The sequence below is a fragment of the Phoca vitulina genome, unplaced genomic scaffold (genome assembly GCF_004348235.1).
Source record: "Phoca vitulina isolate PV1807 unplaced genomic scaffold, GSC_HSeal_1.0 scaffold8, whole genome shotgun sequence".
Classification (NCBI taxonomy): Eukaryota; Metazoa; Chordata; class Mammalia; order Carnivora; family Phocidae; genus Phoca; species Phoca vitulina.
In genome coordinates this window covers 55,193,118-55,215,758 of record NW_022589711.1, presented here as the reverse complement: position 1 = coordinate 55,215,758, position 22,641 = coordinate 55,193,118, and the positions used below count along the sequence as shown (strand labels likewise).

The 22,641-nt window shown below is 39.7% G+C and overlaps 1 protein-coding gene across 5 annotated transcripts in view; it reads left to right on the top strand.

The window, feature by feature from the left end:
• Positions 1–22,641, top strand: part of LPP (LIM domain containing preferred translocation partner in lipoma) — a 646,157-nt gene that overhangs the window by 394,153 nt on the left and 229,363 nt on the right. For all 5 annotated transcript variants that reach the window (XM_032406922.1, XM_032406920.1, XM_032406921.1 and 2 more), the window contains one exon: positions 9,193–9,882. In XM_032406922.1, coding sequence (XP_032262813.1) covers positions 9,193–9,882 — 690 coding nt within the window. The remainder of the gene's footprint in view (positions 1–9,192; positions 9,883–22,641) is intronic.

The following is a 22,641-nucleotide window of genomic DNA, read 5'->3' as shown; positions in this document are numbered from 1 at the left end:
AGAAACGCTTTTATTTATCACACCATGTTTCGTCCAAAAAATGTAATATATATACACACACACATATTTTGTTTATGTATTCACTTATCAGTGAATACTTGGGTTGCTGCCGCATATTAGCCATTGTGAATAATTCTGCTGTGAACATGAGTGTGCAGGGTCCTGCCTTCAATTCATTTGGGGTATATAACCAGAAGTGGGATTGGTGGATTGTTGATACATTTTGAAACATTTAACAATATAGTTTTTAATTGCTGAATAGTATTCCATTATATGAATGCAACATCATTTATTTTAACAGCTCTCATGTATTCATTCTTTAAATTGCTTATCAGATTATAATCTTTCTTTTTTTTATTTTATTATGTTATGTTAATCACCATACATTACATCATTAGCTTTTGATGTAGTGTTCCATGATTCATTGTTTGCGTATAACACCCAGTGCTCCATTCAATACCTGCCCTCTTAATACCCACCACCAGGCTAGCCTATCCCCCCACTCCTTCCCCTCTAGAACCCTCAGTTTGTTTCTCAGAGTCCATAGTCTCTCGTGGTTCATCTCCCCCTCCTATTACCCCCCCTTCATTTTTCCCTTCCTACTATCTTCTTCTTTTTTTAACATATAATGCATTATTTGTTTCAGAGGTACAGGTCTGTGATTCAACGGTCTTACAATTCACAGCGCTCACCATAGCACATACCCTCCCCAATGTCTATCATCCAGCCACCCCATCCCTCCCAACCCCCACCACTCCAGCAACCCTCAGTTTTTTTTTAATATATTCTATTGCATGAACATTTCTAGAAACCAAGCAGTTATGCAATCTTGTGGTTATTTCCTTAGGTTAAATTCCTAGAAGCAAAAAGTATGGACTTTATCAGGACTTCTGATACACGTATCACCAAATTAACCCAGAGACAGATTGCCCATAAGGCGTTTATAGAACCAAACACTGCATTGGTCCCTAAGTCTAACTCATATAAACATTGTCCTTTGGAGATAATTAGGGTAAGCCCCTCCTATTACTCCTACCTCCCAACTCCAGCAACGCCTCTTTATTCTGCTTTAACAACACTACCTAAGGAGGTAGTTGTGAATTCTGGGTTCAACAAAGAATCATTTGCCCCTTTCCTTTTTAATTTACAGATTTCACTCTCGAAGTGGGTGGGTCTAAGATTATTTGTATCTAGAAAGACCTAATGAAAGATAATTTATATCAAAAAGCCCCCCTGTGATCCTTTCGTGCAGCCGGATTTGAGAAATACTTGTCTAAATGTATAGTAGTATGTTCATGCATTGTACTCTTGGTCTGTTAGGTTGTTTTCTAGCTCATGGGGTCATCTATCAAGTGGATAATGTGAGTGGCTCAAATGAATGAGAAATCGATTTGCTGTGGGTACTAATCCTGAATTCTGGGGCTCTGAATCCTGGCTGGCTTAATTGGTAGACGACTCTTGATCTCAGGGTTCTGAGTTCAAGCCCCACGTTGGGAATGGAGCTTATTTAAAATCAATCAGTGAATCCTGAATTTTGGAAGATAATTAGTAAGGGGACTCAAGAAATCAAAATTAAGTTAGTTCTCAGTTAAGGGCTTGAAGAAAACAAGGAAGTGATTTTTTATTGAGCAAAAAACAAGTAACAAATATGAGGAATGCATGTAGTATAACTGACTTAGGTAAATTGTGTTTGCATTTTTTCTAAATGTATAGACTCAGAAACCAAGTCTAGCTATTTCTTTATCCAGCCATTATTTATTAAGTACCTACCTGGTGTGGATCTTTAGTGATGAGATTAGGCTTTTATTGGCCATTAAAACTCATCGTTAAATATTCAGAATTTATTCTTAGAATCACTGGATGGTTCACATATCTGGAAATAAGTGTCATGAAAATAAAACCGAAGTTGAAATTCCCAGAATCCGTTCCAACAAATCAACCATCCCCCTTTCCAGAGTTTTATCTGTTCCTTGTCCGTATGGAAATAACATTTCATGTAGCTTCAGCTGTATTGCACATATGATTGGTTTCACATTCTGTGTTTGTCATTTAGCATTTACATTTTCATTGACTGTCTTAGGCATTTTTCCACCTCACTGTAATAGCTGGAATCAAAATATCTGAAGGGGCTCTGAGTTTTTTATAGTTGCTTTCATGTAGGACTTTAGCTTTCATATACATTCACCTTCTGTTACCTTATAAAGTTTTCTTTCTTAGTAGAAACGCTTTTATTTATCACACCATGTTTCGTCCAAAAAATGTAATTAAGAATTCACTGAGTGCAGTGATTCTGCCTTTGTCTTTTTTGTGGCTTTAGCAGCTAAGCTCAGTGACTAACACATAGCAGAATTTCAGTTTTTTTAATTGAATAAATAACTTTGATTAATTAAATTTCTAGAGATCGGGGTATTGTGATTCCTTGGTAGTTCAAATGCATTTTGTCGCAGTGCATGTTGTTAACGATTATTTTAAAATGCATTAGTCTCCTTTCTTTCATGATAAGTTTATTTAAAATTTGGCCCCTGACTATTTCTGTAAGAGATTTGAGCCAGGATCAAGTAGAATTTGCATACACAATATAACCATCAAGATGAAAATAAGCATCCTCAATGCATCTTTGAAAGATAGTAGTAGTAATAAATTAAAAAAGTAAAGTCATTGAACTATTTAGAGGAAGGGAGAGACTAATGAGATTACTGTAATTAAGCATGCATTAAATGCATGACAGAGTTTCTTGATTGTCAAGTAATAAGAGAAATGAGCTAGCTCATATTTTGCATGTTTGTTTATAATCTGACAAGAGAAATGAATTTTTTTGGAGTCTATTAGTAATTCATTTATTCAAATTCATGTATTCAAATATTTGTCAAATGCCTACTAGTGGCTATGATGTGAAAAAGCCACCGGGGAAGCAGCAGTGAATGAGAGGGATGGTCTCTAAGCCCATGAAAACAGACAGGTACAAGTGTGACCTGTGTAGAAGGAAAGGAGTCAGCAGTTCTCACTCTGCGGGAGGACTCAGCAAAGGTCGCTGAGCAGCCAGACACCAGGTTGAGACTTAAGGGGTTCTTAGGGATTCGCTCATTAGAATTCAGAGAAAGGTGGGGAACCAAATGGGTATAATCCCTGAGATGGGAGAGAGCCTGGCACATTGGCTATGAAAGAAGGTCTGTGTCAGAGAGTGATTGATACGATGTGTAGCTCTCAAGGAGAGGGAGAAGAGCGAGAGTCCAAACCATTCCCCTAAGCCATTGAAAACTCTTAAGCAGGAAAATAGTGTGATTAAATCTGCGTTTGAGAGAACACACTGTCTACAGAATGAAGGATTCATTGAAGGGGGAGCAAGAGTACACTCTGGGAGACCAGTTTGGATGCCGTTGGAGAATTCCCGGTGACGGGTGGTGGTATCTTGGAAGAGAGTCACAGCAGAGGAAATGAGGAAATGTGGAAATATTTGAGAGTTACGGAACTCCCTATTTAGGAAATAGAATCCACAGGATTTAGTACCTGAATGGGATTTGAGGGAGAGGCTCAAGAATGACTCCTAGTGTTCTCATTTGAACAACACCTGTGTGGATGAGAAAACCAGACGGAAAGCATGAAGGGCAGATTCAAGGAAGATGATGAAACAGTTTTTAACGCATTGAGGCTGAAGAGCATATGAGACATCCAGACAGACCCATGAAACAAACAGCTGAATATCTGGGTCTGGTATTCAGAGTACTCTAAATTCTGGAGACAAGAACTCAGGAGAATCTTCATAACATAGAAGGTATTTTAAATTGTGTATATGGTCCTGGAAAGAGTTAATAGAAGACAGGAGGTCCTGTGTCAGATAAAGATGATCATGATTCTGGGGCCATTGGGCAATATGTTGACTACTATCATTGGTAGCAATTTTAAAGCAAGATTAGTAAAGTACTTCTAGCAGAAACCTAGAAAGAGCCTGAATCCCTGCTGTCACTGTTGAGCAGACATATTAGGTCTTGGCTGCCTATTCCTGGATTATCTATTATAAAAGACAAGTCTCTGTCTGAGATCATGATAATTTGACTTTTGAGAGCTTACAGCTTGACTTCTTTCCAGTTGGTAAAACATGCAAGTCAATTATTAAAACACCATAAGGTAACCGTTTTAATGAGGATATGTACCAAGTTCATGTGGAATATAACTGAAGGACCATAGAAAAAAACCTCAAAATCCTTACAGCGGAGTCCAGAATGACATTACAGAAGACGCACCATTTGATCTGAGACTTGCAGAATAAGTAAGCAACTGCCCAGATGGCTGTGTTTGAGCAGCAGGGGAGCAACGTGGTAGAGAGTTGGATGGAACAGATCAGAGACTGTAGAAGGAGGTCCTGGCTGACAGATATGAGTACAGACATAACTGTGATCTATTCCAGTCTCTGCATACGCCTAAAATTGCTGGAGTGTGTGATGTGAGTGATTTTGGAAAAAAGGAGGTGGCTGGACAGGGAAGCAGGGGCTAGACTGGAAAGTCTTTGTAAAGTATATTTAAAAAAAAAAAAAACAGAGTGCAATGTCATAAAAAGAGTTCAACACAAGGCAGAGACATTTGCAAATTGGGATCGGGCTCAGATGGTCACGTTAGGTGACTGTGGCGTTATTGGAAAAGGGAAGTGAGAAAGAAGTGGAGTTAACTGATGGCAATAAATAGCTCAGAGAAGTGGGAATGAGGACGAATAGTAGCAGGAAGAAACGAGACTAGAGTCAAGTGCAAAGTTGTAAGAAATACGCAGGGCTTCCATAGAAGACATAGTAGTAGAGTAGGGTAGGGGAGTGTGTGTGTGTGTGTGTGTGTGTGTGTGTGTGTGTGTGTGTGTACAGGTATGTCCAGGGAGTGGGTAGGCAGGGGCAAGAGAGAGACTGAGGAACTGTAAGATGTTATCCTGATTTGGCCATAAAGGAAGCCAAGGACCTGGCCCGTAGGGTGAGCACGAGGGATGCTCTTAGCGACCCCTTATTTGTTGTTGTCTTATGGCCAAGACAATTCTTCCTGGTAACGGGAACATCCATTCAACAGCTTCTGTTATGTATTAGCCCCTCCACCCGACTAGAAACTCCCCAGGGACAGGGAGACATGTACTGCTCATCCGAGGATATTGCCCTTCTCCCATCAACCTCACAGAGCTTTACATGTCCAAGATCCTTAGAGAATAATTAATGGGAAAATAACCACATAAAAAGACTGTTACAGAGATTCAAGTCTCAGGGGATATATATATATATATAATTTTAAAATGTGCTTGACTTTCAAAATAAAAATGTTAAATCATGATAAAACTTTAAGAATTTCTGCAAAAACAAAAAAGAAATGATATGCCAAAAATAAATACTCGGAAGTGCCAACTAATTCAGTGAGTAGAAAAGATTCACTATGTATTTAATTGAATATGTGGGCCAGGAAAATGTTGCCATAGCTTTCTTTAACTATGAAGAACATAAATAAATATGCTTTAAAATGATTCCTGTTCTTTACCCCTTCTACCTCCAATGAGGTAAAGAATGTAAAATCACAAGGGGAAAAAATATAGCTAAATGTGCTATTTTCACTAACATAGTTATGATATAGGAAATACTCAGAAACATGCCGACCACATACACAGCAGAATTTATAATAAAGTTGTGAGAAACCTTCTCCTCCCCCAAAGAGAGCTCTGCTGGAGAGATATTTCCTAGAAGAAAGCAATGGCTATTGAATTTGTGCCCTGATGCCTTCCTTCAAAGACTTTAGGGATGTTTAAATTGTGTGTGGGGGCGTGGTGGGGGGTCTGTGTCTGTATTCACCAAGAAAGAAAAAGAGAAAGAGAATTGTGTTGGAAAAAGTTGCTTCTAAGGAGTTAGGTTGACATTAGGTGTTTTTTGCTGTACTTTATCAATGTAATTGGCTTTCATTTTCAAATCTGTGACTTTTGAAGGATCTGCTCTGGGGGCAGACTTCGTTACAGCTGCAGCCGAGAGTATGCCCGTCATTAGCCCAGTTGCTCAGTCACTGTCTCCATTTATAGTTGGGTTTGTAAAGTGTTCAAAATAGGAACTCTGGGTTTCTGCTGATCTTGAGTCATCAAAGAAAAGAAAAGCTTTATTTCTTCTTATATTCATTTCCATCTATGCTGACATTTTTTAAGACTGACATGGTTGACTAGAAAAAAAAAAAAACTGACCTTTTTTTTAGGTTCAAACTGACTCTACCATGCTTTCTACTACAGGATGTCAGGATCTTAACTGCTTATTTATTTAGGAATTTCTTCAGGATATATATTTTAATACATTGCTTAAAAGAAACTGAATCTCTTTCTTTTGGGCACTATTGGAGCCATCTTCATGCAGAAGGGAAAAGCTACTCTGCCAAGACAATATTACTCAGGTTGCTTAAATTACAAAAGTAAATGGCAAGTTTGTTCCCTGAAAGGCTAGTATCAAAAGAGGGGGGGAAATAAAAGATAACTGTATTCAACAGCCTCCTGTAACTTAGAGAACTACATCTAGAATTACAAATTCCCCGGGAAAGCAGACAAGTAGAATTTGAGACAAATAAAATGTGGAAAAAAGAGCTCTAACAGTCAGGATCCCAACACAAATGGTAGCACGCTGATTTATAAATGCAGGGTGTACACAGGCCCATTTGGGTAGAGAGAAGCCTGAAGGGACAGAGCGATAATCTGGAGCTAGCCAAGTCAGAGCTGTCATGTCCTCTAGGCTCAAGGGGACAAAGGGGGAGAGCAGTCATTTCAATGAAGAGGTGGCGAGTGGTGTAGAGGAGAGATGCTAGAGAGGACTGGTGACCTCCTTGGCTCACATCTGGACACTTCCCAGGTTGGTTGACAGAAGAAATGTGCCCCAAGAATCGATCAATGTTTTTCCTCAGGAGCACTGTTGCCATCTTGGGTTTGACAATGATGTTTTGCTGCCTGCCCATGCAATGATAATAGCAGCCCCTAGTCACCATGACAGTCAAGTTATCCCCACTCATTCCCAAACTTCCCTGGTCAGTAGGTGATTTCTTCTCCAGTTGAGAATCACTATATGTTAACCAAATACCCCTGGGAATGTTTTCATCTTTGTCACTAGATCAACGTAGATGACCAGAAAGCTATCTTCAGAAAGCTATATGTGTGATTCGATAGACTCGTATGTTATGGAGGGGTCAAGATAGCTGCCCTGTCTATGACCCCGTATCCACATATCAGGCAGGAAAGAGGAATGGGCAAAGTAGGTAGGGATGATGCTTAATCAGGAGAGTGTTAGTTTTCCCAGAAATGCTTAGCATATATCTCATTGGTCAGAACTGTGTCCCAAGGCAACTCCTATCCTACAACATAGTCAAGGGAAGTATTTTAAGTTGGGCACATTGTTACCTTGAATAGAATTGCAATTTTTTGAGTAATGAAGAAGGGGAGTGGGCATGAAGAAGCAGTTTAGCAGCATCTTTCCAGCAAGCTACATATCTGTAGTGTCTTGGTGTGGATGAATGACACTAGAGTAATAGAAGACCTTGCATTCTCTCTTTCTGTGCATACATTATTTTGCTTGGAAATTAATAAACAACAAAATCAGGGTGTGCTCATTCATTTGTTATAGCAACAAATCTAATCATAGTAACTCAAAGTAAATTGAAAACATTCTGTCATTGGCACATTTTCTGATCCCTAATAGACTAATGCCTGAGGACGGAAGTTTAAATCTCCAAGCCTTCCCTGAGCCTTTCTTTATCCCCAGCCTAACCAAGACCTCTCATGGTTTGGCAGTGAGATCTTTTCATCCCTGTGTCCTTAAACATTCTTAGGATATTCAGTAAGTGTCTCTGAATTGAATGAATGAATGCAATAGAAATTGGGCAGATAGAAAAGGAGGAGGAGTCTGCATTTGAGTTCTCTTTGGTAAATCACTCTTTGACAGGAATTTTTGGTCTAAAATTTAGCATCTTTTTGATTGTGCTGAGGGTGTTTGTTTCTCTCAACACCCCTCTTTGCTTTTACTTTTTTCTGTTCCCTTGGCCCTCTGTTCTCTTTCTCTGGTACCTCCTTTTATCCTGAATGGTGACTAAATCTTTGGGTAATTTGATTGAGATTGCATTGTTCTGTTTATTTTTGTTCTTATTGCTAGTGCTTTCAGTGTTAAATTAAAAAAAAAAAAAAAGACAAAGGCAGTGTCAAGAAGGTTTGTTTTTTTTTGCCCCCCGTTTATATATATATATATATATATATATATATATATATATATATATGATTTTTGTGTTAGTTTGTGAATTCTCAGAAGTTTTAGCTTATATATATGTGTGTGTATATATATATATATATATATAGTTTTAGCTTTTACATTTAGAGCTAAAAATTTGGGTTACTTTTTGTATATAGTGTAAAGTAAGGGTCCAACTTCATTCTTTTCCATGTACATCTCCAGTTTTCCGAACTACTTGTTGAAAAGATTATCCTTTCCCAAACAAATGATGTTGGCACCCTCATCAGAAATTAATTGTGCATGCAAGAGTTTATTTCTGGACTCTCTGTCCTATTCTGTTGGTCTGTGCGTCTATCTTGATGCCACTATCATACTGTTTGGATTATGGTGGCTTTGTAATAAGTTTTGAAATTAGACAGTGAGAGATCTACGTTTTGTTCTTCCTTTTTGAGAATGTTTTGGCTATTCGGAGTCTCTTGAGATTCCATGAATTTTAAACTGATTTTTTTCTATTTTTATAAAATTTCCATTGGAACTTTGATAGGGATTGCATTAAATCTGTAGAATACTCTGGGTAATATTAACATCTCTAGGATATTAAGTCGTCCAATCCATGAACACAGGATGTCTTTATATTTATTTATGTCTTCAATTTATTTCTGCAGCATTTTTACTTTTTGGTGTAAGTCTTTTGCCCATTTTGATTAGCTTTATTCTAAAGTATTTTTTTTTTCCTTTTGATGTAATTGTAAACAGAATCATTTCTTTTAATTTTTTTTTTTCAGATTGTTCATTGCTGGTACTCAAAAATGCACATGATTTTTGTGTTCGTTTGTGAATTCTCAGAAGGCAGGAACCATGCCTTATTTGTATTTTACAGAGTTAATATGAGATAATAATAGTGCCTAATATGTGTTCATTTCTGTGTTATTATTTTTCATTGTTGGTAATCTTTGCCCTTTTTATTTTTTTCTCTTTCCCGCTTCAGGGGTCTGCTAGTTCGACAGCCTCTCCTCCAGCCTCCACCCCTGTCACAGGACACAAAAGAATGGTTATACCAAACCAACCCCCTCTAACAGCAACGAAAAAGTCTACATTGAAACCACAGCCTGCACCCCAGGCTGGACCCATCCCCGTGGCACCAATTGGAACACTAAAACCCCAGCCTCCACCGGTCCCCGCCTCCTATACGACGGCGTCCACGCCTTCCAGGCCTACCTTCAATGTGCAAGTCAAGTCAGCCCAGCCCAGCTCTCTTTACATGGCTTCTCCTTCATCAGGACAATTTTATGGCCCGGGCCCGGGACCCCAGGGCTATAACGCTCCACCAGTTTCTATCTCTGGGCAGTGCCCACCTCCTTCAACACGGGGGGGCATGGATTATGCATATATTCCACCGCCAGGACTTCAGCCTGAGTCTGGATATGGGTACACCCCCAACCAAGGACGTTACTATGAAGCCTATTGCCCCACGGGGCCTGGCTATGGGGGCAAAAATGACTCTGATCCGGCTTATGGTCAACAAGGTCACCCAAATACCTGGAAGCGGGAACAAGGGTATACTCCTTCTGGTACAGGAAACCAGAACCCGGCTGGGATGTATCCAGTTGCTGGTCCCAAGAAGACCTATATCACAGATCCTGTTTCAGCACCGTGCGCACCACCACTGCAACAAAAGGTAGGGAGCTCACTCACATAGTGATGGCACTGAAGGAGATTGTATCTTGGCCTGCTTTCCCCAGAAAGCAGAGCCTAAGGCAAAAGTGCATGTGCTCCTTTGATGTCATTAGGAAATAGAGTGCCAGGGAAGTATGAGTGAAGCAGGAAAGGGGGAAGATCCTATGCAGGGTCTGTTATCAGTATGGCTACCATTTAGCATCAAGTACAACCAGTTGGTTCAATCTTGAGGATCATGTTCCAAAAGACTCTATATGAATACATCAGGACAGTCTGTTCAGGGAGAGGAAGGGAAAATAGTTTATCTTCCAGCTCTTGTCTCCTGTTTATCAAAGCTTCCCTCTGTGGTTCAAAAACGTCCTCCCACTTAGACGTTACATTTACCTGGGCTCTGAATAGATCTGCAGTATCTCCTACGTTAGTGGGGACAGGATGTTCCCAGGATTGTCGGGAAGAGGTGTTTAGGGCACAGGAGGTGCAGTGCTGTCAAGTTGGTCTCGTGTAAAGTCAGTCAGAACCCAAGCCAAGGTGGTGCTTTGGGTTCTGCCTTGGGCAGAGTGAGCCAGGACTGCTGGGACAGAACAAGTGGCCCAGGGCCTAGGAGGTGGGTGAGGTCAAGGGGATTCAAGATAATGCAGACACCTCGTCTAGTTTCCTTTGCGAAGGGGCTGAAGTATAATGGCACTCGTTTATTACCTCTTGTTTATTCCCATCACTGATCCTCCAGGAAGAATCTTCCTCTCCAGGCTTTAACTATATTAGGAAATTTTTAAAAGTTCTTTATGACAGTGGTTTGATTTAATTGCAAGCATGCATGTCTTTTAAGTCAACGCGTTCAGTTACTTCCTGTGAATAGTTAAGATGTAATACTACACATACCTACTCACCTACAACTTGGATTTTCCATAAGTACTAGAACCAACATGATGATGTTTCCTCCCACCCTGACAAGAGGAACCAAGGAGAATTACTTGGAAGGGATGTGATGGAGAAACAAAGCTAGTTTCCAGTTAATGGGTTGGAACTGAGCCCTCCCTTTTAGTTAGAGCTGTGAGAAATCAGAAACTGGAGAGCCCTTCATTAGCTGAAAGTTAAATGGTAATTGTTGAGATGGATTATGGAAGTGTGTCTGTGTGTGTGTGTGTGTGTGTGTGTGTGTGTGTGTGTGTGTGTGTAATCCTTTACCCATTTAAGATTGTCAATTTCCAGATATAGCTATTCACATTTTCAACATTATAACAAAAATTTGTCAGGTCTTTACTCTCCAGGTAAGGTGTTTACTAAATCACGATTCTCACGTGGAAGCATCTGCTCTATTAATTGTGTTCCAAAAGAAGTTTAGGTTCTTTAGAGGAAAAGAACCCTTCCCAGTGGGGCCTGTGAGTAGCTGAAGGCACCTGTTAACCTTATGAATGTTCATTACATGAAAGTGGACCAGCCATGGTCATTCTCCAACATAAAGATTCCCAGTTAAAATGTTAATGTGTTTTTGAAACATTACTCTTGGAAGGCCTTTCTTTTCAAAATCTCTCCATGCAAAGAAAATTTTTAAGGGTTTTTTTTGTTTTGTTTTGTTTTTAAATAAAGTTTATCCAGAATAGTCAAGCTGGATAGGCTTGCCCTTCATTAACATTACAGTTTTCAAGGAAGAGTTTTTCTAGGAGGACCCAAAAACAACCAGGTCAGGAAAAAAGGGGGTTATTCAACTTTACATCACTTTGGTATAACTGAAACAAATTCTCCTATGGAAGATTAAAAGTTTAGGTTGGGAAAATTGCCATCCACATTTAAGCTCATATAGGCATGAAGTTTTGCCCTGTCTAGAGCAGCTTGACTGATGTTCCTGTGGGAAAGAGATGGGCCCTGAGTTATGTTTAAGGATGCCAACACCCCACCTAGAGAAACAGACATAAGCCAGAGCAAAAGTATGTCTAGGTGGAGGGAGTCATCTGGTGAGAAGGACTGAGCCAGTCTTCGAGTTTCCTGTTTACCCATCACGTCATAGACCACCACAGATAGTCCCTCTTCAACATTTTGAACCAACCCAGTATTGTAGGGGGAAAAAATCAGCACCCATTGCAAGAGCTGGACCTAAGATGTCAGGTCCAGCCACATGACTAACATTTAATCTGCCCTCAGCCATCCAATCAGGGTGCTGGAATCAACTTTGACTAACCACTCACTAGAAAGCACAAAACTTCATTTTCCTTCTTAGAGGCATAAGGTAATGTTTCAGGATGATTTACTACATTATTACAGATTCTGGGTGTCAGTGGATTTCATGTCATTTAAAAATTTTTTTGAAATACTTATTTATAACCATGTCATGCATTTTAACATCATATTGTGCCTTTTATTTTTTTTATTTTTTTTAAAGATTTTATTTATTTGACACAGAGAGAGAGAGCGAGAGCAGGAACACAAGCAGGGGGAGTGGGAGAGGGAGAAGCAGGCTTCCTGCTGAGCAGGGAGCCCAATATGGGGCTCGATCCCAGGACCCTGGGATCATGACCTGAGCCGAAGGCAGACGCTTAACGACTGAGCCACCCAGGCGCCCTCATATTGTGCCTTTTAAACATGAAAATTAAACCGTGTATTTTTGCTGCCATTATAAAGGAGAGTGGTTAGAGGTTGATATTTAGGCATCTGTCTGTGTTTGGGGAAAGGGGAAAAAGGCCGATGAAGCTACAGATATTTCCTGTGTGTGTTGTGGGGGCACTGGTAGCTGAAGGGGTGGGCTTTCCACAGTTGGTCTATGAGCAGAACACTGCTGTATTCAACTGCACCTGTGCACAGAGGCCCTGAGTGTCCCAATATTGACTCTGCTTGGCTTAGTGATGTGACTGCTGGCTTGAGAAAGGAGCTCCTAATTCTAATCCCAGTTCCTCCCTTGACATTCCTCTTTCAGCTTGGGGAAAGGCCTCTAGACCCCTTTATGTCATGCTTCCAGCCTCAGTAAAGCGGAACATCATCTTCGCTCATTAATTAATGATTGCAGAGGGCTTGGAAATTTCCAAGGGCTGAATAATTGCCAAGTGAGGACTATTCGGGTTTTTCACTGGCTTTCATTTATTTCCAGTTGCTTTAGCCACTGGTGGAAGACGTACCTTCATACCTTAAAACACTTATCTTTTGTTACAGTTGAGAAGTTCAGAGGAATTTGACATTGGACCCTTTAAAGAAAAAGTGGTGGTGGTTGTTTTTAAGTGAAAGAAAGAAATCTCTCCTATATTTGAGATGAGCTGCTTTAATTTCTCTACAATATAAAAGAAGTGGGGAAAGAATAGAAGGGGAAAGAAAAGGAGAGGAAAGACAAGGAAGAAAAGAATGAAGAAAGGAGGGAGGCAGCATGAGAACCTGCAAAGTGCGGGGGATCATGATTATATTTATGTTCCCATAATGTGCTGAGCAGTGAATTTGCATGCTACAGTAGACCATAATGTGTTTCCTGGACCATCTGAGCTGAGTTACTTGAAAAATATTGTTATAAGCAAGTCTTTATAAGAGAGAAATATTTCTTTCCCACTGGAAATCCTCTTAAAGACGCAGTGGAATCTTTTCTTTAGGCTCTTTTCTAGAAGCCCCTATCTGCCAGCTGCTGTACAGTTCACACAACTCTTGTCCTGTGCACTCCCGTGAGGCAGAATGTGCCTTTTCTCTAATGTTCAGATAAGGTGAGTCCGTCTGAAAGTGCCAGAGCCAGGACCTGGAGGCCAGTCATCGCTCTTGGGTGCACAGTGACCCAAGGGCAGGTCAGCTTTAATACCCACTTCCTTGTCATAAACCTAATCTCTGTCAGCCTCCGCTTTACTGAAGACAAATGGCGTTTGTCCCACAGTGTGTGAAAGGCACAGGGGCTATGCATCCCAGGGAAACTGGGGGTGGGGGGCACCTAGTGTGGGGGTGTTTGGTTAAATTCTAAAATCATCTACTGTTAACATCTTCTTGAAAACCCCTCATGATGGTGAGAGTGTGGAGATCAGCAAACTACTTTTCAATAAATCCAACACAAAGTTTTTTTTGTTTGTTTGTTTTTTGGGTTTTTTTAAATGCAGAGTTAGAACAAATCACTGCTCTTCATTTAGCTTTTGAATCTGGGGAATACTTAATGGTATAGAGAAGAGAGTGAAGGCAGTGGACTTTTGGGGTCAGTCTTAAAGGGTCCCAAGACCTGTAATTTGTTAAGATTCAGAAAATATTTGAGAATGTTGTTACAGTAATATTTCACACATTCAAATAGTATCAAAATGTGGAACTTTTCTCACTGTAGAAGAGATGGATGTACATATTGGGTATACTGCAAGGAAATGGTAGTATTTTGGAGAAGACTTTCTTTATGGTAATCCTTGTACTAATTAGCTCTCAATTCCAGGATCAGAGAAACAAAAAAGAAAAGATGGTTAGGGTGGGGAGAGGGATGGATGTAGAGAGATGCCTCAGGTCAGGTGCTAATACCTGGGTACATACAAAGATGACGATGGAAGAGATTGATGAGGCCAGTGACAAGAACATTAGTAATCCCCCTTTGTACAGGGTTTTTTAGTTTCCAGAGTACTTTGTGGACCCCGCAGAATCCACAAGGGTTCAAAAGCTCAGGACTGAGAGTCACTCTCTACAGATCATATGTCAGATTCATGGGAGGACCACAATTCCGATGTGGGTCTTCTGAATATTGTCCTCATGCTTTCCCCTTAGTAGGCCATGCGTGTCGGCATGCTTTGGTGTTTGGATGGTGGGAAGCACCACATCAGCATCACCAACCCCTGGACGTGGCTCCACCGTGGCCCTACTTGCTGGCAGTCATGTAAGTGGGCTTAGGCGGTTGTGGTGCAGTGCCTTCAGATCAACAAATGGAGGGGAAGAACCCCTTTCATCCCTGCTGGGCATCCAGACTTGGGGCCCTGGGGCTGGACTTCCTCTTCCTCATCACCCATGTACAACTTACCCTGTTGTTTCTACCTCACAATGTCTCAAATCTGGTTTCTTATCTAAATCCCCTTGGTACTGCCGTAGTTCAGGTGTCCTAATTTCTCACCTGAGTTATGGAAATGGCCTCTTAATGGGTGTCTCCACCTCTAGGCTCTGCACACACCTGTCCATCCTCATATGTGAGCAGATGAATCTTTCTACCTTACACACTCTGCCTAGTGTGGGGGTAATTGCCTTTAAAAACAAACAAACAAACAAAAACCCAAAAAACAAAGCCTTCAAAAATTCCCAGCCAGTTATAGAATTAATTGAAACCCCAGCCTGGATTTCCAGGTTCATCTCCCCCCTTGAAGCCTCCCGACTTCCAGCTGAGAACTTATGTTCCTAGTTATTTCTCATCTCTGTAGCTTTCCTCATGGAACTCCTTCCTGCAAGGCCTTCTCAGACCTTCCCCCAAATAAATAAAATATCTATACATCTAATGTGACCTGTGAAGACCAAGCTAATGTGTTAATCTCTCTTGTGATGTCTTCTCTTTGTAAAATCAAGTTGTACATTATTTCACCCTTTCCTTTGGAAGTTTCCACACTCTTCCTATACTAGAGTCATGTGTGTATCGATCTTCCACCAGACTTTGCTCCAGCATATATTGGATTCTACGATTTAGGGGATAGAGATGAATAACCCTGTCTCCTCCAGAATAACTAACACAGTACATAACACATTCTTGTTTAATAAAGATGCTTGAAGAAACTTCCCATATCCTACTGAAATAAGGAGAATAACCCTGCTGTGGCATTTAGTATGTTATTCAGCAAAATGCCAAAACCCAAACCTAACTGCACCAAGTCATATTAGGTGATCTCAGGAACACAAGCATTTTCACATCAGCAACTCAGTATCCAAAGTAGCTAGCTAATTTCTCAGGTTCACCATGGTGCTAACATTTTACACTCCTTCTGGAATATGCATATGTATATGTATGCTGTTACATACACAGTCCATGGAAATTGTTGATTCATATTCTTTAATCAACCCTTTGAGGTGAGCCTTTGACATACGTATGCACCCATGTAACCTCCACCACAATCTCGAGAAGATTTCAACTACCTCACAGAGCTCCCTCATGCCCTGCTGCATTCAGTTCCCTTTACCCTCAGCCCCAGGCAACCGTTCTGCTTTCCAACATAGGTTACTTTTCTCCTTTCCAGAATTCTGTATAAATGGATCATATCATGGTATGCACTCCTGTGTCAGAGCTGCTTTTACTCATTATATATATATTTTTTGAGATCCATTTATGTTGTGCATATCAGTAGTCATTCATTTTGATTGCTAAGCAGTGTTCCATTGTATGGGTATACTGCATTTTCCTTATCCCTCAATTTCTTTCGGCACATTTTAAAATTCATTTTGAATTATGAATAAGGCCACTGTGAACATCCATGTGCCAGTTTTTGTATGGACATAGTTTTTATTCCTCTTGTAAAATACCCAGCAGAGGCATTTCTGAGTCATATGGTTAACCATTTAACTGCTTAAGAAACTGCCAAACTTTTCTTAAATGCACCATTTTACATTCTCACCAGCAGTCTATGAGAGGTCTAGTTGGTCCTCAGTCCTGGCAACACTTGCTATTGTCAGTCTTCTTAATTTTAGCTATTTTCATACCATATAGATACATCTATTTATGGTTTATATTTACATTTCCCCTTTGACTAATGATGTGGAATGTTTATTATTTATGCACTTACTGGCCATGATTTATCTTCCTACCCATGAACATGGTATATCTCTCATTTGATTTTTATTTTTATTAATTTCTCTCAACATTGTATTATAGTTTTACACGTATTTTGTTAAGTTATCCTTAAGCATCTCACATTTTGAATGCTAGTGTAAATGGTATTTTTTAAAAATTTCAATTTGTAGTTGTTGGCTGTTAGGATATAGATTTTTTTTTTTTATATTGACCTTGTATCATATGACATTGCTAAATTTAACAGTTTTACGAGCTTGTTTAAGACTCCTTTGGCTTTTCTACCTGATCATTTCATCAGCAAATACATTGTTGATTAAATTGTTTATTTCCTTTGTGGATAAGAGTCTATCCACCAAATTCCTATATTTGGAAGATGTGTTTTTTTGGTTGAAGAAAAAACAGTTTTTCACAAAATTGAAGAATGTAAATTGGAAAAAATAATAAACCTTTACCCTTCACTTCTCTAGACTAGCCTACTGAAACTGTCAGACATAGAAGTCGCCTTCAGAATTATTAGATCATAATTCCCTAAATTTACAGATAAGAAAACAGAGGCCTGAAGTGTTATAGTGGTTTGAAGAGTTAGTTATACAACCAGTAAGTGGCACATTTCAGTAAAAACTAATGCTTTTTTTATACCACAGTTCCTCTGCATTGGCCCAGGACAGGTGAAATCGGAAGTATAAAGGAGCTTTAAAACGTGTGATGGTTATTGCCAAAAGGAGCTTACACCTAGCCTTAGATCTCCCCATCAGTTTTATACATTGTCTAATCCCAGAAAATTTCTGCCATTTCAGTGTTCTTCATTCTGTCTCATACATAGTTGTTCCTCCTGTGGAAAGACTTGTTCTTAGGGTCCATATGGTTTTGACTCAGTCCATAATTTCTTCTTCCCCTGACTCTAAAATTTATCATCAGAATGGATGTCCTCATACACTAAGAAATGTCTCTGAATATTATTCATTTTGCTAATCCTATTTCTTCAGGGTTTTAGATGTTTAGAAATATCCCAGGTCCGTAATCTTTGTAGAAAATTAAATAAATCACTTTAATCAAATGATTCTAACAATATGTAGTTTTTTGCATTTATAGAGCTAAGAGATCTCACTTCAATTTACCAGTGTTTTATCTTTGTTCTATTTCAGTCTGATAGTAAAAGAACTACCCAACTAAATGATAATGCCCCTGTAGAAATCTCATTTTTTTTTTTTTTTTCATGGCCAGCTGCAGACATTCATACTGTCCTGTCTCAGGGGACAGATTATAGTTGTTCCCTTCCCCAGCAAACAAAGAAGTTTGCCCATTATTGATGTATAATGATTAGTGGTGAATATATATGCTTTTAAAGATTTTACACACAGAGTATTAGGAAATATTCCCATAGTGAAAGTCAAGTAGTTGACTTTCCAAAAGTGCCAATGCCCAGTAATAAAGACTTACTTGTTATTTTAGCTCTTTGATTTTCTGGAATATGGAAAACTCAACGTTTAGATACACTCTTGGCAAATAATGTGGTGTTTGCTCTATTTTATCCTTGGAATTCAGTAAATGTTCTTCAGAAAATAAATTTGGTTTACTTCAGAAGGTTACTTACTTAAAATATCATTTTGAGATATGTAAGAATAATAACATGTAACATTTTTATAACCCCTTATAAAATTTTACCAAACGCTTTCATATATGCGGAAAACTCTTTATCATGTCCAGGGGCAACTTGTCTGGTATCCCACTAATACCAAATGTCAGAGATAGGGTGAGAAATTGGGTCTTCTGACTGGTAGCCCAGAATTCTTCCTTTCCATAGCACTTGCCTCCATTTAGCTCACAGCAGTTATTCAAATATCAAATATCCCTTGGGCCCAGAAGTCTGGAGAACACAACTTTAGAGTTGTATTTCTGAGACGTAACATATATTTAACATTATTTGAACCCCAAAATTCAGTCAATACTATATCAAGATTTAAGCAGCTGAAACTATAACCTAATCTAAGTTCAAGTTAAAAGATACCCTTTTATTCAGTCTTCATAAATATTTGGTATATTTATATCTCCTCAACCATGGACACCATGTTAATTTTTGACATACCTTTAGGGATTATTGTGAAAAATACAGACTAAGAGGATGTAAGACTGCTAGTTGTATTCGTTTTGGACCTGTTAGATATTACTTGTTTTTCCTGGTTTATACTTATCTTTAACAAAAATTTGGATAGTTACTGTAAAAATATTCCTATTTTTTACCAGAGGAAATGCAGTTTTCAATCCTGCTATCCATCCCATTCAAAAGACAGAAAGTATTAAATAAGCAGGGTCTCTGGGAAAAACTGGTGTCAGGGGTCCCTGCAGAGGCAGGAAAATTTCTGGTGAACCGCAGAGAACTGGAAAAGAGTTCAGAAAGGCAAGCTGGGGAATATGGACCAGGACCCAGCAAACTGCACCCCGTGGGCTAAATCTCACACATCACCTGTGTAGGTCATGTTTTATTGAAATACAGCCATGTCCACTTATTTATGTGTTACCTATGACTGCTTTGTGACTACAGTGGTAGAGTTGAGAGTTGCAACAGAGGGTGTATGGTCTTCGAAGCCCAAAAGATTTGCTGTATATTACTTTACAGAAGAAGTTTACTGACATCTTATCAAAATATGGAAGCAGTTTGCAAAATTAAGATTCTCATTAAAACTTCTTGAATATTTCTCAACTATTCTTTCTTACCCAGTAGATTAAGAATGTTGAGGTGGAGGTTGTTACGATAGTCGGTGGTAATTTTGGGGAAGGAAAGAATTAAATATCAAAACCAAAAATCCTACTACTTGGCAGAATGGATTCTGTATCCCTCCTGGTAAACTTCTATTGAGCCTTCAGGATCTATCTCCAATATTAAATCTTGGAGAATCTTGACCATTCATTCACCCAGTCCCCACATATTATTGTCATTCCTCTGAATTTTCTCACAACATTTTTCTTGTTCTTTTACCATAACATGCATCTTAGTAGATATCCTGAGTATATAATAACTTTGGGGCTCCTGGGTAGCTCAGCCAGTTAAGCAGCTGACTCTTGATTTTGGCTCAGGTCCTGATCTTGGGGTGATCCCGTCCTCTGTCCGGCTCCGCCCTCAGGGGGTAGTCTGCTTGAGGATTCTCTCCCTCTCCCTCTGCCCTTCCCCCGGCTCCTGCACTCACTCTCTTTCTCTAAAATAAATAATAAGTAAATAAATAATAACTTTATTGAAATAGAATTCACATTGTAGAATTAACCCACTTAAAATGTACAATTCAATCCATTGTTTTTAGTATATTCATGAAATTGTGCAACCATCATCACAATCTCTCACCCCAGAAAGTTTAAAACTCATACTTATTAACACTCCCCATTTTCCTCAAATCCTCCAGACCTAGGTAGCTACTAATACTTTCTGTATCTATAGATTTGCCACTTCTGGACATTTGGATTCAAACAATATATAGTCTTTGGTGACTGGATTCCTAGCATAATATTTTCAAGTTCCATTCATGTTGTAGTACATCTGAGTACTTCCTTCCTTGTTATTGCTGACTACTGTGCCATTGTGCAGACATATATCCTATTTGTCCTCTCATCAGTTGATGGACACTTGGATTTCATTTTTCTTGGCTGTTACGAGTGGTGCTACTATCAGTATTTGAGTACAAATTTTTGTTTGTTTGTTTTTATTTGTCAGAGAGAGAGAGAGAGAGCACAAGCAGGGGGAGCGGCAGGCAGAGGGAGAAGCAGGCTCCCCATTGAGCAGGGAGCCCGATGTGAGACTCGATCCCAGGGCCCTGAGATCATGACCTGAGCCCAAGGCAGATACCTAACCGACTGAGCCACTCAGGCATCCCTGGGTACAAGTTTTTATCTGAGCATATCTTTTCAGCTCTGTTAGGGATATATGTAGCATTGGAATTGCTGGGTTTTATGGTAACTTCATGTTTCACCTTCTTTAAAGCTGCTGGACTGCTTGCTGAAAGGGGTTATACCATTCTGCATTCCCACCAGCAGCGCATGATCATTCTAATTTTTCCATCTCTGTATCCCTTTGGATTTTAATCACATTCTATGTCTGTCTCTTCAAGTAGTCATTTCTGTTCTTCAAGGGTGTGACTCATGTCTACTTTGGTTTTGTTTTTTATATACCTACCGTGGTACAATGCATGTAACAGGAACTCATGAATTCATGAATCAATCAGTCTATCAGTAAGTAAAAGGACATGAGTTACTGAATTGACACGGATTTGCATACAGTTCCTATTACTGAGAATTGTTAATGTTGTTTTTTTGAATAGGTGTGTTCTTATTGGTGTTACTTTTTTGTTTTTTGTTTTTTGTCTTTTGTTTTTTTTAATTGTAGCTGTGTTCCCAGTCTCATCCAGGCTTTAGATCCTAGCTTGTATCACCTGTAGATTAATCTTCATTTAGATACACTCTCTTTTAGTCACTGAGGTTAATTTCCCAGCCTGCCTTATTATAGTGCTTTTCTCTTGCTGTGGTCAACTTGAACTGCTCTTGTCTCTGTCCCTTACAGCACAGTGCTGTGTGTAGTGAAGCTTTTTCACCACTGAGGGGATATCACCTGGCCCAAGCCTGCTTCTCCCACACAGGGCTGTTGACCTTTTCAGGCCTGATGGTTCCGCTCTTCCAGGGGCTCAGGCCTAACACCCGAAGTTGTTTAGACTCTTCTCCTTCTCTCACACAGCACATGCTTTCATCTCCCCCTTGAAAGTATATCTAAAATATTATCCCTTCTCTTCTCACCACCTCTCCTGCCCATTCCCTGATGGAAGCCCATCCCACCTTGCCTGAATTATTGCAATGGCTGCCTACCACTCGGTCTTTTCCACCCTGGTCCCACACTGGCCTGTTCTCTACATAGAGTGATCCTTGAAAGTCATATCATTTCACTTTCCTGCTCAAAACTCCCCAGCGGCTTGCTGGTGCCAAGCTTCCCCTTGAGAAAAAAGCAGGCACGGTGCTTACAAGACCCAACTCTCTTTGTCCCCTGTTAACTCTCTGACTTCATCTACCCCACCCGCCTTCCCCCTGCTCCAGCCACACTCCATGCAGGCACACTCCTGTTCCAGGGCCCTTGTTTCGCTGACCTTCTGCCTGGAATGCTTTCTCCAGATCTCCACATGGCTCCTTCTCTTACCTCCTGCGGGACTTTATTGAAACATGCTACTTTGCTGGGGAAGTCTTCCCTCACTACCCTGCCAAAAAGCCCTCCCCTGCCCTAGAATTTCTCTTCCGCTAGAATGTATCATAATAGATAAGATGTTTGTCCTTTTTATTCATTGCTGTGTAGTGACCATCTACTGACAAGCCATAAATCCTTGGAAAAGATGCCTTAACGAGTGAATGAGTAAAAGCTGAGCACAGACTCGTTCTCTCTGATAACTTTTTATCCGGATAGCTATTATGTGGGAAAGGGCACAAAGCTCTAAGGTCCTCCAATGTGTGACACCCACTTTACGTAGATTTCCCCAAATTTTATACTCCCCACTCTACCCAAGCCTCCTGGCCCTCCTTTCCACACCATGCCTTGTCTATTTTGATAATGTCTACATAGTAGAAAGACTTTGGATCTTGAAATCAACTCTGAGTTTGAGTTTGAAACCACAAGGAAACTTGCGTGTGATGACAAATGTGGAGGTACTGTTTGACTATAAAATTCCATACCTATATAAGAGATTATTATAATATTTGGAAGGGCTTAGGCTACAGGAGGGGGACTAAAAATCTTAAGTGACAGATGGTACTATTAAATATTTTAAAGCTGTATGGATTAATAGCTGCTAATATTGATTGAGCATTTATGTCAGGTACTGTGCTGAGCACTTTCCATGAATTAACACACACAATCTTCTCAGTAACACTAACAGTTTTAAAACATGTTAATTCTATTTTGCTGATAAAAACTGAGTCTTGAAGAGATTAAGTAGTTCTTCCAATCCAGAAACTTTCATGAATATAAACAGTTAGGTGTTGAAGCAGGAGAAATCAGTTTTATTGGAGGGTGACACGTGGCTTCATTTGATCATTTGTTCTTTT